The 16,022-nt window shown below is 47.1% G+C and overlaps 1 protein-coding gene across 2 annotated transcripts in view; it reads left to right on the top strand.

Annotated features, from left to right (window-relative positions):
* LOC146867480 (uncharacterized) overlaps positions 1–16,022 on the top strand; it is a 125,171-nt gene that overhangs the window by 60,578 nt on the left and 48,571 nt on the right. For both annotated transcript variants that reach the window (XM_085606168.1, XM_085606167.1), the window contains one exon: positions 7,737–7,823. In XM_085606168.1, coding sequence (XP_085462294.1) covers positions 7,737–7,823 — 87 coding nt within the window. The remainder of the gene's footprint in view (positions 1–7,736; positions 7,824–16,022) is intronic.

Here is a 16,022-nt window from a genome sequence, read left to right as displayed (position 1 = left end):
TTTAAAACCTCTCTATTGATTTTATTAAAACATTGGGGAGCCAATACAGTAGACCTTGTTTTGCTTGTTAAGTGTTTATAGGAGAAAACCTCTTTACATAAGCATTTTGAGCTGAGTAATTGGTCAATAGTTCAATATTTAGAGGTCCTATGGGTCTGAGGGCACTCTGAATAGGTGCACGGGACCACCATGGGTCTGCAGGTTAAGAAGCCTTGCCCTTACATCCTACCCATAAGCTTAAAGAAAGCAAAGTACCTTCTCACCATTGACCCAAGAGACCGGGTATTTTTTGTTTGCTTAAATTGATGCCTAAATATTCCTCTTTCAGAAGATGTTCATCAGGTGTTCTGTGCACCATCCAAAGTGGCATTGAGATTACAGGAATAAACATTTTTCTTAAAGTGCCTATAAATGTAGTCTTTGCAGAGGATATCTCTCACTATCGAGGAAGCACTTATTAAATGGACCATGAAGCAGGACCTAACAGTCAGAATTGGAATAGAAAGTCAGTGGATTTCCTGTCTAAATTGTGTTTGCTCAGTCTTTGCTGAAATCTGACCTAGTCCATCTCTTCATAGTACTAGAGGATGCCATGGGCTTTGTTTGCAGCATTGGCTGTTGTCAGCCCTGTCTCACTCAGTGCCTACCTTTAACTGTACATACTTTGCATTGTGACACTTGCCTAGCCCGATATTGCAGAACATATTTCTTACTTCTGTCACGTCAACAGTTGCCAAATTGACAAATCAAAAAGATGTCGGATGGTGATGAGTCAGATTTCACTAAGCCCCACTCCTCCATTGCCCTGGCAGTTTCCTGCTGCTGCAGTGCTTCTCAAACATTTTAACAAGGACTCGCTTTTTAGAAAGGCAAACTTTTGCGACCCACCTTACTGTAATGGACATGAGGCTGTAACTAAAGCATTGTGTGGCAGCGCACAGTCATTTAGGTAGCGCGTTTTCCATCGTGATGGCCACTAAATTTGCAGACAAATGGAAAAGGACTAACAACATTGTGAGGGCTACCGCATGCACAAGCATAGTTTTACTGGTAAAACTATACTGCACACGCGTGGGAAATCTGGGTTCAGTAAATATTTATCATTTGTGCATCGCCAAGTAAATTGTCTAGATTTGATCCTGGGCAAACTTTGGGCATCTAGACCGCCTGAAGCGGTCAAAGGACATCCTAAAGGAAGCTTGAAGACCAAGTACAAGAAAGCGCTACGCTGCAAAATGCAGGGGATATGCCTGTGGTTCAGAGAAAAAAACTGTCCAATAGGATACCATAGGGGTAAGGTGCCTAACATTTCTCCTAGAAAACCACTTAACCCACGCCTTGTTAAAGTACTCTTGGCAGCAATAGTGTCCTACACAAGAGGACCTGTAGAGAGATGTTCCTTCACTGCTTCGTCTAGAAACCTTTTGTTAACTGGTGCTAAGAGTAGCTATCGGATCAGCACCAACGTCCATGGAGACCTTCAACTTGGTGCTAACACGAGTAATGAAGGATCTCTTTGAACCACTCTACAAGTCAGAACGAAGGTTCTTAACCTTGACTATATCTTTCATAATTGCGATAGTATTGCAACGCAGGGTGAGCAAGCTGCAAGTACTAACCACCTAGGAGCTTTATCTGCAAATACACACGGTCAGAGTAGTCCTGTGAACCAATCCATTCTTCCCTTCAAAGGTCCCATCAACGTTTCATGTGTATCAGTTCAGCTAAGAGCTAAAAAAGCCCTGTATACACTGGATGTGTGTAGGGCAGTAATGCACTACCTAAAAAGGACGAACAAAGTCCTAAAAAGACAGTAATTTGTATCCTTTACAAATTCAAACCGAGTCACAGATGGGCTAGAGTATTGAAGTTCAGTCTCATTTTAGCCCAACCTCTTAGGGTGACCAAGGATTCCTCTTCAGTCAATGCAAAGCATGTGAATCAAGAAAAGATCCCTGCTGCAAAGCAAAATGGTTATCCAGTATTGGGGTAGGTTTCATATATTCACATGCTTAGAATCGTCCCCGCTGACGAGGTGGGAGTCTCATGGTACAATACAACATAATAGTCATAAAAACATTCTACAATAGGCTACTATGGACAGTAAAGTCACTACATTAGCCTATCTTAGTCTTCTTGTAAAAAAAAAAAATAATAATAATAATTTGGAACACAGCCAATCAGACTGCAGCACCCTCTTAGAACCCTCCACAGAGAGGCAAACCCTCAGATTTTCTACCGCACGTTGTGTGACAGGGAGTCTTCCCTGAGCTCTGCTCGGTTTTTCTTCACCTTTGGTTGAACTTTGTGAGTAGCTATGTCTGATTCATCAAAGAAAAGCTTGTTTTTGCATTGTTTCTCATGTGGGAAGAAGAGACTACGTTTTGAGGATCCCCACAAGGAATGTATTTGTCTTTACCCAGCACACAAGGTTAAAGACTGCAGGATTTGTAGAACCTTCCCTGCCAAAACTTTGAAGGACAGAGAAGGAAGATTGCTGGTTTGGCTGGAAAAATTGAAGGCTCGATCTGATGTTTCAGGAGATGATGGCAGTGAGTCCTCAGGCGTCCACCCCTCTGGCCAAAAAGAGGGATAGATCTGGTGATCCCTCCTGAGCAACCGAGTAAGATCTTGAAGAAACGTCACTTTGAGACTGGTCACTCTCTCTAAAAAAAAGCTTTCATTCTCTTCAGTGGTGAAAAAATGAAGATTTCAGTGAAAACTGCCTCAAAACAGCAGAAAGTCTCAGAATGAGTTGTCGGGATCCCGTTGACGTTGAAAAAAGCACTGACTATGAAATCTCCTCAGATGGTGAGTGATTCCTCAACGTCGACGAAGAAAATCCCGTCGCCGACTGCACAGTCAACTATATCATCGCCGTCGATGCCTACTTCGTCGTCGAGGGGACACATGCCATCGACTCTTTCGACGACGATACAACTCATCGACGGGTCCACCATCGACAATACTAGCTTCGACGACAACATCGACTATGGTTTTTCCGTTGACGCGGTAGCTTCTATTATGGCTATCTCGGCTGATACTGGCTCACCGTCTGTGTATATCTCGTTGACGCTGAAACATAAAAATCCTACATCTTTACAGATTACGCCAGTTATGACATCAAAATTATCGTCATTCTCATCTTCAAGAAACTACTACCAGGACGTTTCTCATATTTCACCCTTGCCTCCTAGTCACTATCTGGAAGAGTCAGATTATGACTGTTTAGCCCAGCATGTAACCCTTCTAAACTCTGGATCAAATATCAGAATGATGACTATGAGGAAGAGTACTATGAGCCTTGTGAGTCTCTGCGGGGTTCTCAAGAGGCTTCATTTCAGCAGGAACCTATGGTGCAGGTGCCCATAGCCTTGATGCAAGATCTTACTGCTATGTTGAGGGATTATCTACACGCTTTCCACCAACAGCGCCTGTTCCAACAAAACCTACTACGCCTACGGTTTTGCAGATTGCTGCAGATATTGGAGGTTTTCACGCAATTATGGAAAGGGCAGCAACCAGGTTTCATCTTCCTGTATCTGTGAAGCAAACAGATTGTTTCCTTTACGAGTTTAAGTACCAGAGTAGGAGGTCCGTGCTTTCTGTCCTAATAGATCATATCTGGGAAGAAGGGACTAAAATAATAAGCTCCCATTTTCAGTGCCTGCGATTCTCCCTAGAATCGATAAAGTAAAAAGCACCGGATAATGCTCCTGCTTGCCTGTCTGGACATCCTAGACCAGGCGGCTCCGCGTAAGTCTCGGAATCCATCCATTCCTGTGACAGCACCGCCGGATAAGGATGAGAGGCGCCTTGATAACATTGGTAAGAGTTTCACCACCATGGCGGGTGCTTCAGTTAGTTCTACAAACTCTTTGGCGATTCTAGGTAGATATGCCCACCAACTATGGTCTGACATTTCTCCATACCTTGATTTCCTACCTGATGACAAGAAGCAGGAGGCAAAGAAAATTCTTCTTGAAGGAGAAAGGGCTGCATCGGAAATTGAAATTTCTATGAACCTAGCCTCCTTGGGCTTTCGTCCACTTGCCGGAGCAGCAGTCCTTAGACGTCCGGGATGGTTGAAATCTACCACCTTTCGCCCTGAGGTCCAAACTAACGTTTTGGACATGCCATTTGATGGTGATATGTTATTCGGGAAACTTATTGATGAGGCTTTGCAGGACATCAAAAAAGATAATGACCCTGCCAGAGCCCTTGGCACCTTACAATATCGGAAGACTCCTTTTCGGGGAGCTAGGGGCAGAGGATCGTATTCCTTTTTGTGGTGGCTATCAAAGATGCCAAAACCAAGGCAATCGGGGAAGATATAATTAGCAACAGCAGCAGTCCTACAGAAACCCTCCAGCTGCCGCTTACACAGCAGAATAGAAGACGTCAACCTCAAGGCAGGGATTCTGCTAGAAAGCAGTGACGACTTCTTAGCACCTGCAGCAGATCTGCCACACCTTTTTTACAGGATTCCGAATGTATCCTGACATCTCAACAATTGGAAAAGATTAACCACAGACAAGTGGGTCTTGGATATTCTCAAATTTGGGCATACCCTGGAAATTCATTTCCAATTCAAAGTCCTCCCCTTCGGCCTACACTCAGCGCCGAGAGTCTTTACGAATTTCCTGACTCCGGTGGCGGCTCACGTCCGACTTCAAGGCATACAATTATTCCCTTATCTGGACGATTGGCTAATAAAGGCTCCTTCCTTTCGGCAGGCTTCTCGAGCAACGTCCTCATGCCTACAGCTATTATATTGGGGCTGTCCCTGAACATTCAAAAATCAGTTCTTTGCCCTTCTCAAAGAAATTAAATTTCTAGGGACCGTGTTTGATACTACCCGGGACAAGGCATTCTTGTTCAAAGAAAGGCAATCACATCCCATTTATCTGGCATCAGAACCCCTAAAAAGAAGGTTCGCTTCTGTGAGAATCATCAAATTATTCCTGGGAATACTATCAGCAATTCTGTTAGTACCTCACACCCGTCTCCGTCTAAGGATGTGGCCGATTCATGAGGAACTAGACAGTCAGTGGCTGCAGATCTCGGGGTCGTTTGACAACCTAGTGGAAATTACTCCAGTTATGCGAGAATTTTTTTTCTCGTGGCTGCGCTCCAAGAATCTCAATCGGGCTCACTTTTCTGCCTTCCGTACCGGACTTAATCCTCACTACAGATGCCTCCCTAGAGGGGTGGGGTAAACGCCTTCAGGATCTTTGCATAAGAGGAAGGTGGTCCGCTGCTATGGCGAAAATGCATATCCATTTCTTGCAACTTCGAGCCATTTTCCTGGCGTTGCAGTCTTTTCTCCCAAGGCTTCAAGGGTCAACAGTTCTTCATGCGCTACGTAAACAAGCCAGGAGGTAACCGTTCTCACATTGTCTGAAGAAGCATAAATCATTTGGGAATGGCGGCATTCTCACAATATCACGATCAAAGTGGTGCATTTGCTGGGGATTCACAACACTTTAGCGGACACTCTGAGCAGGACCTCGAAGTCCTGTCACGAATGGGAGTTGGATCAATCAGTTGTGGAACACATTTCAGATGTGGGGCAAACCCAATCTGGATGTCTTTGCCTCCAAGGACAATCGGAAGTGCCCATTCTTTGCCAGTTGGGAACCAGAGAAGAGCTTGTGGGGCAACGCCTTCATGATGAGATGGACGGGGATCTTTGCGTACGCATTTCCCCCCCTTTCAGTTGATCCCAAGACTTCTATGCAAGCTCAAAATTGCACCTTTTTGCACGATTCTCATTGTGGCCACGTTGGCATTGGTTTACGGAGCTTCTCCTACAGTCCAAACGCAGACCATACTGCCTTCCTGCAGTTCCGACCTTGTTATCAATGAGCAAGGGCCAGATACTTCATCCTCGTCCTGTTCAATTGCATCTTTATGCATGGTTTCTGGATTCACAAAATTCAAGGAGATAGAGCTACCTCAAGATTGTAGAGATCTTCTTGCTAGGGCAAGAGCTCCTTCTACCTTTAAGACTTGTGCTTTGAAATGGAAACGATTCTGTGCCTGGTATGCTGACAGATTTACATCCTGTACGATGTTCTCCAGATAAAGTTCTGCCTTATCTCCTTTAGTTATTGAAGTCTGGTCTTATGTTTACTTCTGTCAAGTTGCATTTAGCGGCCATCTCAACCTACAGACCTTCTGCAGGAGCTGCGTCACTTTGCTCTAATCGCTTGATCAAACAATTTCTAAAAGGGCTGCTCAGAATTTTTCCACCCGTCAAAGCCCCCCTCCAGAATGGAGGCTTAATCTGGTGTTACAACAACTCATAAAGCATCCTTTTGAGTCTGTTCACAAGGCTGACCTCAAATACCCCTCTTGGAAAACGGCACTTTTAGTAGCACTCACCTCTTCTAGGAGTGTTAGCGAAATCCAGGCTTTCACTATCAAACAACCTTATTTGAAATTCACCAACGATTATGTCCTCCTCAGAACGTTTATTCCAAAGGTTCCCTCTACATTCCATTGTTATGAGCCGGTTATACTGCGTTCTTTCCTTCCCAAAACTTCTTCCTCTGCTGAAAGACTTTGCATACCTTGGATGTTAAAAGATGTCTGAAATTTTATATTTCACGTACTGTGTCCATCGGAGTCGGATCAATTGTTTATTTCTTATGGTGGAACAGCAGTTACAAAATCCACTATTGCAAGGTGGATTGCATCAACTATCCAATTTTGCCATAATAAAGCTGGACATAGTTTATCTGCGAAACCCAAGGATCATTCCACAAGGGCAGTGTCTTCATCTACTGCTCTTTTTGCCGGAGTGCCTTTAGAGATTTGTCGTGCTGCGACCTGGAAAACTGTGCACTCTTTTACACGGCATTACTGTCTGGATCTGGCAGCAGAGGCTGAATCAGCTGTGGGTCAAGCAGTGTTGCGAAACCTTTTCAAGTCAGGTAAGCCTCTGTAAGAAGGTGATTATTTCATTACATGTTCACATATGCATGGTGTATTGTTTATTCTGTTTTTCATACTATGCTTCGTGTGTGTATATGTATGTGTATATATGTGTATAAAATGTATTTCTGCATATGTTATAATGCTTCCCATTATTTGGGTTAGAATGTTATATTGCATCGCTGTATTGGTGTAACGAGGTATCCATTTTTCTTATGATACCCACCATCCACTATACATCTAAGGATTTTTTTACTACTAACTATTCTGATTCTAAGTATGTGAATCTATGAAAGATACCCCAATACTGGATCAGAAAATGAGTTACTTACCTGTAACTTTAGTTATCCAGTACTGGTATCTTTCATAGATTCACATGCGACCCACCCTCCTCTCTGGAGAGGCTTACCTTATTACCTGTACATTTTATTGTCACTTGTGCTACGAATATCTGAGGGTTCTAAGAGGGTGCTGCAGCCTGATTGGCTGTGTTCCAAATGTGGTTCTCTTTACAAAAGGACTAAGTCTAATGTAGTGACTTTACTGTCCATAGTAGCCTATTGTATACTGTTTTTATGACTATTATGTATGTTTTATTGTACCGCGAGACTCCCACCTCGAGTCGGCGAGTATGATTCTAAGCATGTGAATCTATGCAAGATACCAATACTGGATAACTAAAGTTAGTGATATAGCTGTATTCCTGATGTGATTTGTTTTGTTAACTGTTTGTGCAGCTTTTGCAGAACAAATTTGTCCTTGATAATGTATTCACACACCTACTTATTTTGTTTCAGCAATGAAGGAATTGATGATTTTGATCCCGATGAAGGTGGACCTGTTGCTGTACCTGTTGCTGTGACACAGTTTGAGGACCCTGCACGGTAACTGTTTCAGTGCATCTGAATTGCTAGCATGTTCAAACTTGAACAGTTATACTCCATTTTGTCCTGAGCAGAATGGACATTAAAATGTGTGTCCCCATTGGCCACTTGGCTGACCATGAAATTGCATGCCTCTTCATTTGATCCTTGACTTTTAGCTTTGGTACATCTGCAATGACAGCCTCCTTTTGAGTATCTAAAGAGTAAGTAGGGTAGTTTGCACTCTGTTATGGTGTAATGGCATTCATAAAAATCAGACTTTCTGTCCAGGTGCCTGTATCTTACTTAGCATAAATGTTTCAAATATGAAAGTGAGGACTACAAAACTGCTCGAGGCAGCATCTTGTCATTACGTCTGACAGAAAACACCATTCTAGGATTCCTTTTAAAGGGCAAAACAAAGTATCAATGGTAGTCGTGTGCAGGTATTTAAAGCGGGGGTAGTTTCTCAGCAGGCTTTATTTTTTTTAACCTTTTATCGCCCTCCAGAGGGTCAAATCCACTCCTCTGTCCTTTCTGCTTCGTATCCTCTAGAGTTGCTTTGTTTGGAATTCTTTATCATCTTAATATCAAATGCCATTTGTGAATGATTGATCATTTCTAATGCTTAGAATCCTTGAGCAAGCATTACATTACATTGAATCACTGTCTGGAGAGGACTTGTTTGCAACTGACAGGATATCCATTTCCATCTGCCCTAGCAACAATCTCCCCCTGCAACCATCTCTCCGGTGTGATTCCATGACCAAATACACTATGCTTGCTCGCTTTGATTTGGAGACTTATCCATGTCCCCATGCTAAAAAGGTGCGAAGATGGGACTCAAATACCCCTAGGGCATTATACCAGTGATATTGCACACAACATGCAAGCAATAGCCATGAATCTCATGAACTTCATTAGGTTTCTAATGTATGCAAATAACACTACCAAAAGTATTTGGGATGGGGTGCAGATCACCAGTCATCTTTATCTCTATAACGTTAGTCCAATATTCTTCCACAGCCAGTATTCTTCCACAATGGGAATGCTCATGGCCATGTGTTTAAAATCCACAATGGGGTTTCATCAGCACAGACAACATGGGTCTACATAAAGGCCCATTGTTTTTAAGCCTGCGTGCGTGTAGTAAAGTCTATGTAGGTACATAATTAACTGTTAAACTATACTTTTTGTGTATGTATATACGGCAATACCACCACAGCTTAACAGGCACAGGTTCCCCCGTGTCCCTGACTCCTCTCCTTCTCATCCCACAAACACATGGATCTAGCATCACTAATCACATTGTAGTTTTGTGATGATCACTGAGCGACTTGACTGTATTTCATGTCAAGTGCTTGAAAGTCTGGTAGTTCCACGAGAAACGTAGAGAAGCAGGACTTCATTGCAAGGCGGAGCCGATATATGTATAATGGTGTAGTTGCCTGCCACTCTTTGAGGTTTGCTCTATGAATAGATCGCACAATACTTTAAGATTTAAGGATTTTAATTGATGTATTGCTTTGTATCAAAAGTCATTTGTAGTAGCAGGTTAATGAGCTAAGAGAATTTGGGCAACTAAATTTGATCAGTTCTTGTTATCTTCGCAATTATTGCCACGCACACATTGTAGTAGCCATAGTGTTAAATTGCGGTTTAGGCTTGAACACATTCTGCTGTGACTGTTTTTAGGGATGTTGGTGCTGCCATGCCTGCTTCTTTTCTGTGCAAGAGCATTCTGGTCCAGTTATATTCTTGGCCTGAGATAACCATTAGTAATGCACTATATTGGGGACTCCAATGCCCCCTCTGTCATATGGTAGGGGTCGTAATGTCCCAGGAGATTCTTGACTGTTTATTAACCCAGATGAATTTCGATAGTTTTGAGCATATTTTTGGGGGGAAAGCCTTTGTTAAGGTAATGGATATATATTTACAAAGGTACAGTGTTTGCGGCAGGAACACCATTATAATAATTACTATGTGCAGAGGGGTGGGGGAGCGAGTGCCATGGTTTTGCTTTATCTTGTATTATCTGAAAGAAACACGTTAGTTAGATTCCTCACCTTAGAATATCCCCAGGCGTCAGACTGGATCTGTAAGATTTTTCGTCAGCAATACCCCTTGCGCGTCGCTAGGCGTCGTCTGCGGCTCGGCGTCGTGCGCCGGAATTATGTCGTCGGAGTACTTGGACGCCGCCCTCGCGCGCTGACGTCAGTTCTTCTTTTTTCCGCGCCAGTAAGCGCAGATCCGGGAGAGCTACCCCTTTAGTCAATTTTTGACTAACTTTTTTGACTCTTTTTGGTCAATTCTCGACTCTGGTGCCGGTAGGATGCCTGGTTTCAAGGCCTGCGACGACTGTCACCGACTGATGTCGGTGACCGATCATCACCACCGGTGCCTGTACTGCTTGGGCCACGACACTCTACATCGTCACTCGTCTGGCTCGAAGTCTTCTGGTAAGTCGAGGCACTCCAAGAAGCGACACCGCTCTTCGGACTCCCCTCGCCGGTCGCGCGACTCGACCGAGGGTCCGAGTGGTTCCACCCCCGCGGCTCCTGCGGAGCCGCAGGCGCCGCGCAAGTCCCCATACCAGACGGTCCCTGGGACTGACGTGACGCCGGCGGAGGTCAGTGCCTTCCTCTCGGCCATGAGGAACCTGGCCCTGCCGTCGACGCCCGCTGGCGCGCCTTCGGGCCCCGCGGACTCGACTGGGCGACCTCGCATGCCGGCGGCTCCGGCCCCGGCGCTGTTGGAGGCTCCGGCCCCGACACCGCAGGTCCCCGAGGGGCCCGAGCCTGGGCCCCCGTCGACGCCAGTCGACCTCGTTACGCCTCCTCCGCTGGTGCCGACACAGATACCACCCCCTTTACGAGACAGATACCACCCCCGACGCCGGCTCCGGTCGACGTCTATCCCCGGTTCAGCCCCTGTCCGGTCCAGACGCCGCAAGAGACGCATATTGTCTATCGACCGGCTCCGATCATTCCTCCTGTTTACCAGGAATCGGATGACGGGGGCGACTGGGAGGGGTCTGGTGACCCTATGGCCCTTCAGAGCCAACTTGCACAGGACTGGGCAGATGATCTGGGGGAGGCCAGTGGGTTGGATACCTCACCAGACACTGGATTCATCTCTCCTCCGACTGTGGCTTCGGCGGAGGGTGCAGCCTTTTCTGTGGTGCTGCGCAAGGCGGCCGAAGCCCTTGGGCTCGAGCTGCCTGCCGTGGCTGTGAGGACTAACATCCTTACTGAGGTGCTTCAGTCTGCCGCATGCTCCACTGAGCCTCTGCTGCCATTCAATGAGGCCCTCACTGACGTTATGCAGGGCACCTGGTCCAAGCCCTCCACAGTCCCTCCTGTGTATAGGAACGTTGCCAGGCGCCACCGCCCTGCTCCGGGCGACCCCAGTTTTCTGTCCCAACACCCCACCCCCGAGAGTCTGGTTATCCAGGCCTCTACCTCCCAATCCTCCTTCCCGTCCGCTCCTCCGGACCGGGATTCCAAGAGACTGGAACAGTTTGGTAAGAAGCTGTTCTCTTCGCTCAGTTTGGGCCTGCGGTCTTTGAACACCGCCTGTCTCTTGGACCGTTATTCCCACTCTCTGTGGGATGCGGTGGAGGACGTGCTGCCACTGTGCCCGGAGGAGGCCCGGGCGCGGCTTTCCTCGGCCCTGGCCGATGGGAGAGATGCAGCGCGCCATGCAATCCGATGTGGGCTTGACACTACGGTCTTACTGGGTAGGGCGATTTCTACCACGGTGGCGCTTCGACGTCACGCCTGGCTGCGGTCCACGTCCTTTTCAGGGGATGTCCAGAGCACCCTCATGGACATGCCTTTTGATGGCGCTCGCCTTTTTGGTGAGAAAGCGGACAGTGCGCTGGCTCGCTTCAAGGACTCCCAGGCTACGGCCACGTCCTTGGGCCTCTCGGCCCCGCGGCCACAAACTTCCGCTTTTCACTCCTTTCGTGGCCAAGGAAGGGGCACCTCCTCACGTCCGCCTAGCCACCGGCCGCAGAACCAACCTGCACGCGGACGTGGTTTCCGCCGAGGCGGTACTGGAGGACGACGCGGTCAGTCCACATCCACCCCGGCAGCATCCGCCTCAAAGCCTTCCTAGTCTGAGCTTTCAGGCCCATTCCACGCCAGTAGGCGGCAGAGTTCGCCATCACCTGCTCCACTGGCGGTCCATCACATCGGACAGGTGGGTGCTGCAAATCGTCCGAAGGGGCTACTCCCTCCCCTTCGAGACGACCCCTCCAGCCATGCCACCGCAGCACCACTGTATCTCGGGGGATCATTTGAATCTACTCCACGAGGAAGTTTCGGTCCTCTTGGCCAAGGGGGCCGTCGAGCGCGTTCCGAGTCCAGAAGTAGGTTGTGGTTGTTATTCCCACTACTTTCTGGTTCCCAAGAAGGGCAAAGGGGGCCTACGCTCCATCTTGGACCTCCGGAACGTCAATGCCTTCCTCCGGAAGGAAAGGTTCAAGATGTTAACTTTGGCTCAGGTTCTAGCTGCCCTCGACCCTGGAGACTGGATGGTAGCGTTGGACTTGCAGGACGCATATTTCCACATCCCCGTCCTGCCGGCCCACCGGCGTTACCTGCGGTTCACGGTGGGTCAGGAGCACTTTCAGTTCACCGTGCTCCCCTTCGGCCTTACCAGTGCCCCTCGGGTGTTCACGAAAGTGATGGCGGTGGTCGCAGCTCATCTGCGCAGATCAGGGGTTCCAGTCTTCCCCTATCTCGACGACTGGTTGTTAAAGGCGGGCTCGCCCCAGACAGTCGTCTCCCACCTCCAGACTACGGCGGATCTCCTGCATTTGCTGGGGTTTTCCATCAACGTGCCGAAGTCACACCTGAGCCCCTCTCAGAAGCTCCTTTTCATCGGAGCGGTTCTCGATTCGGCGCAGTTCCGGGTTCATCCATCGGAACAGCGGGTCCGGGATATACAGGCCCGGATACCCATCTTTCGGCCTCTATCCTGAGTTTCGGTCGGGCTAGTGTTGCGGCTTCTGGGGCTGATGGCCTCCTGCATCCTACTAGTGCATCACGCCAGGCGGCGCATGCGGGCTCTGCAGTGGGACCTGAAGTTTCAGTGGGCCCAGCATCACGGCAACCTGTCCGACCATGTCTTTATCTCGGAGGGCACTGCACAGCAGTTGCAGTGGTGGCTCACGGACCGCGATTGGGTCACGGGCAAGAGCCTCTCCCAGGGGAGGGGAATTTGTATCGCCCGACGCCCGAGACATCTAGATTTCTAACAAGGGCAAGAAGTTTTAATGTCTATTTTGTCCGAAGGACAAGAAGACTGTGCACTATAGTAAATCGAGACATCTGACGGAAACAAAGTGCTTTATATGACAGGCAGTAACCTTACACAATGATTCATATTTTATTGCTGTAGGCACAGGGAGATTAAAAGATTTGCCCAGACTCACAGGATGTGTTACAGACACAGAGAACCAAATCAGGTTCCCTAGCTCTAAAGTCGGCCGCTCCGGCTGTTAGGCTGCATCGTCTCCATTGAATATGAGCATGATTAAGTTCAAATTGGCAGGTTCAAACAGAAATTGCACAGCGCTATCATCTAAGAGGTTTTTGTCTTTCTACACGAAGCTTTCATGAGGCTTCCGGGCGCCTCTTCTGGCCCTTTCAATCCTTAGAGCAATAGGGAAACATGATGCAGGATCAGCAGTCCGAGAACAGCCACAACATCGGCGGGTAATACCCTGGCGGACCCTGCTCTCACCTGGGCTCTCTGTTCACCCTTCTGATGCGCTGCCCTTCGGCCTCTCAGATACAGCCCTCGGGTCACTCCCCATTCACTCGCATTTGAGTCCTGCAGTGAAGTAATTCATGAGCCCCTCCCTTCGCACATTGCTTTCCCTCTGCACTTATCTGATGCCAGTGCTCCCCACTGGCCTCACCTGCAGCCCTTGCTCCCCGCCCCTGGACCTCTCATGTTTCAACCAGGGTGTACATTAAAGCTCCGGCCGGTACTACCCTTTCCATGAGCCTCTCACGTTTCACACTGTGCCTGCACTATGCCTTTATCTCTCCTTGTGGCTTATCTGGCCCTTTGAGCCTTAATTTCAATTAAATAACATTACCTAAATCTTACACTTAAAATTGTCAGGGACTTTACATGCTTTTCTGAGCAGCAGTAAGCATGACATTAGGGATGCACTGGGGCGCTAAACTAAGGGTGATCTCTTCAATTTAACAGTTGCCCAGGATCACACAATGCGGTTAAGTGGTTGTCAGTGGCTCCACGCCCTCATGTGGCAGCCGATAATAAATCCACATTTCCAGAAGAGCGTGGTGCATTGTGTGCCTACACAAGGCAGAAATGTACTTCAAATGTACTGGCATGGGTAAATAGTTAAAGCAGCATGTACGGCAGGACAGTGTGTTTATGCAATGTGCAGAGACGTGCTTCTTAAAAATAAATAGGAAAGTAAACTGGGTTGAGACGGTAATGTAAGTGTTTCCAAAGAAATCTGCCTCTAGATCCCCGGATTCTCTTTCACAGCTACATCTTGCAATGAAGCTGAACATGAAATGCCACCACAGATCTAAGGCTTTTACTCCCAGGCAGTCAGGAAGGACATTTTTTCTGCTAGAAAATAATCCTATGCAAAACAAGTAAATACACTACATTGAAAAGTTCCAGTTAGAAGCTGCCTAAAGCAGAAACAGCTAACTTTGCAAACCTCTCCGGAGAGGCAGTAGACTCAATTGAATGTGTACTTATGCTGTGTGCCAGCCGGCATAAATTACAGAAGTACCTACTATAGAACATCCTCTACTTGCTACGTAACACCCTAACCACCTCAAGCTATGTCTACCACCCTTTCTTTCTCCTGTTTGCAGTCTCAGAACTCTGTCATTTTTCTAATTCCCTGCTCAACTCCTCTCCTTTCTCTTGCTGTGTCTAAAGTCTCTGCCATTGGTACAGTTTCCAATTGTGACCCAGTCTAACCCCTGTGCTGTATTTCTTACCCAATCAAAGTCCCCTTTCTTTTCTTGCTTTTTATATAAATCCTTATACATCTCTACCCAAATTTGTCTCCCTTCCTTTGCTCTCAAACTACCAGGGTAAAACCCCTATTCCTCCATTTCCCTGCCCTGCTGCCCTCCCTTCTTTCTGCCCTCTACTAACTATCTAGTTCCCTGTGTTTATCTCCCTTTTCTGTTAAACGCCAAACCATCTTTCTTCTTTAAAAATCAGCATAAATCTTGCTTTGTTGTAGTCCCTCCCCTGAAGCCATAAGTGGTTCCTTCTTTAAAACATCTCCCACCTTTAGCTGTGAACTAATGGGCCATCAGTGGTTCCCACTTTAACCCCCACCTAAGGGCATCACTGCCTGCCTCCACAACTCCTCCTTCCTCCTCCCCACCCTGTTACATCACTGCCACCCTGTGTAACTCCTCCCTCAGGATATCACTGCATCCCTCTGTAATTCACCCTGCACCCCACCGATACATCACTGGCTCTCCATGTAACCTCTTGGTCATCCCTGACTCCCACTGTGACACATTTTCCATCTCTAGAGCGAGTCCAAGGAATGCTGATGTGAATGTTTGTAATTGTTCTATTCCCTGTCATGCATGTGATGGAGTTTCCCATGTTCTGGTGTTGGGGCATGCCTAGAACATGTTACACATGGAGGACACTGACAGGTGCTTCATTTTTAACTTCTTGTGTACAGTGCACAGGTGCAACACTTGCCCCAGTGGTCTCTATTGACTTGTTTTCTGGCTGATCTCCTGAGGGAGACACCTACGGATTTGTGAAGTATTAATCACAAACTGGGAATGTTATCAATTTTTGGAGGCTGAATACTGGCGCCGCCATCTCCATATTAACTGCATGACCAAGATGACTTGTCACGTTTACTGTAAGTTCATTCCACTCTAGTGAGATGGCTTTCTGGGACAAAATGATGGTTGAGCACATCCGGATAGCATAAAGTAAAAACTATTCATAAGTTGTTGTTTCTGGTCAAAATCCTGTGTGTCTGCACCCAAGCCCTTTCAAAATGCCCCCACAATTTGCTAGAGTACTCTCAAGCCTCCATCTGAAAAGATGGGGAAAGTTTTGAAAACAAACAAGTTAATTCTTCTGGCTTTTGTCATCAGGCCCCACCCAGAGTTCTTTTTTTGCTAGATTTGTCCTCCCAGTCACCTTATTCTGGTTTCCACCTGGATGTCT

Source organism: Triturus cristatus, chromosome 1_2, assembly GCF_964204655.1.
Source record: "Triturus cristatus chromosome 1_2, aTriCri1.1, whole genome shotgun sequence".
In the NCBI taxonomy this organism is placed as follows: Eukaryota; Metazoa; Chordata; class Amphibia; order Caudata; family Salamandridae; genus Triturus; species Triturus cristatus.
The sequence above is the reverse complement of the archived record's forward strand: the minus strand, read 5'-3'. Positions and strand labels throughout refer to the sequence as shown.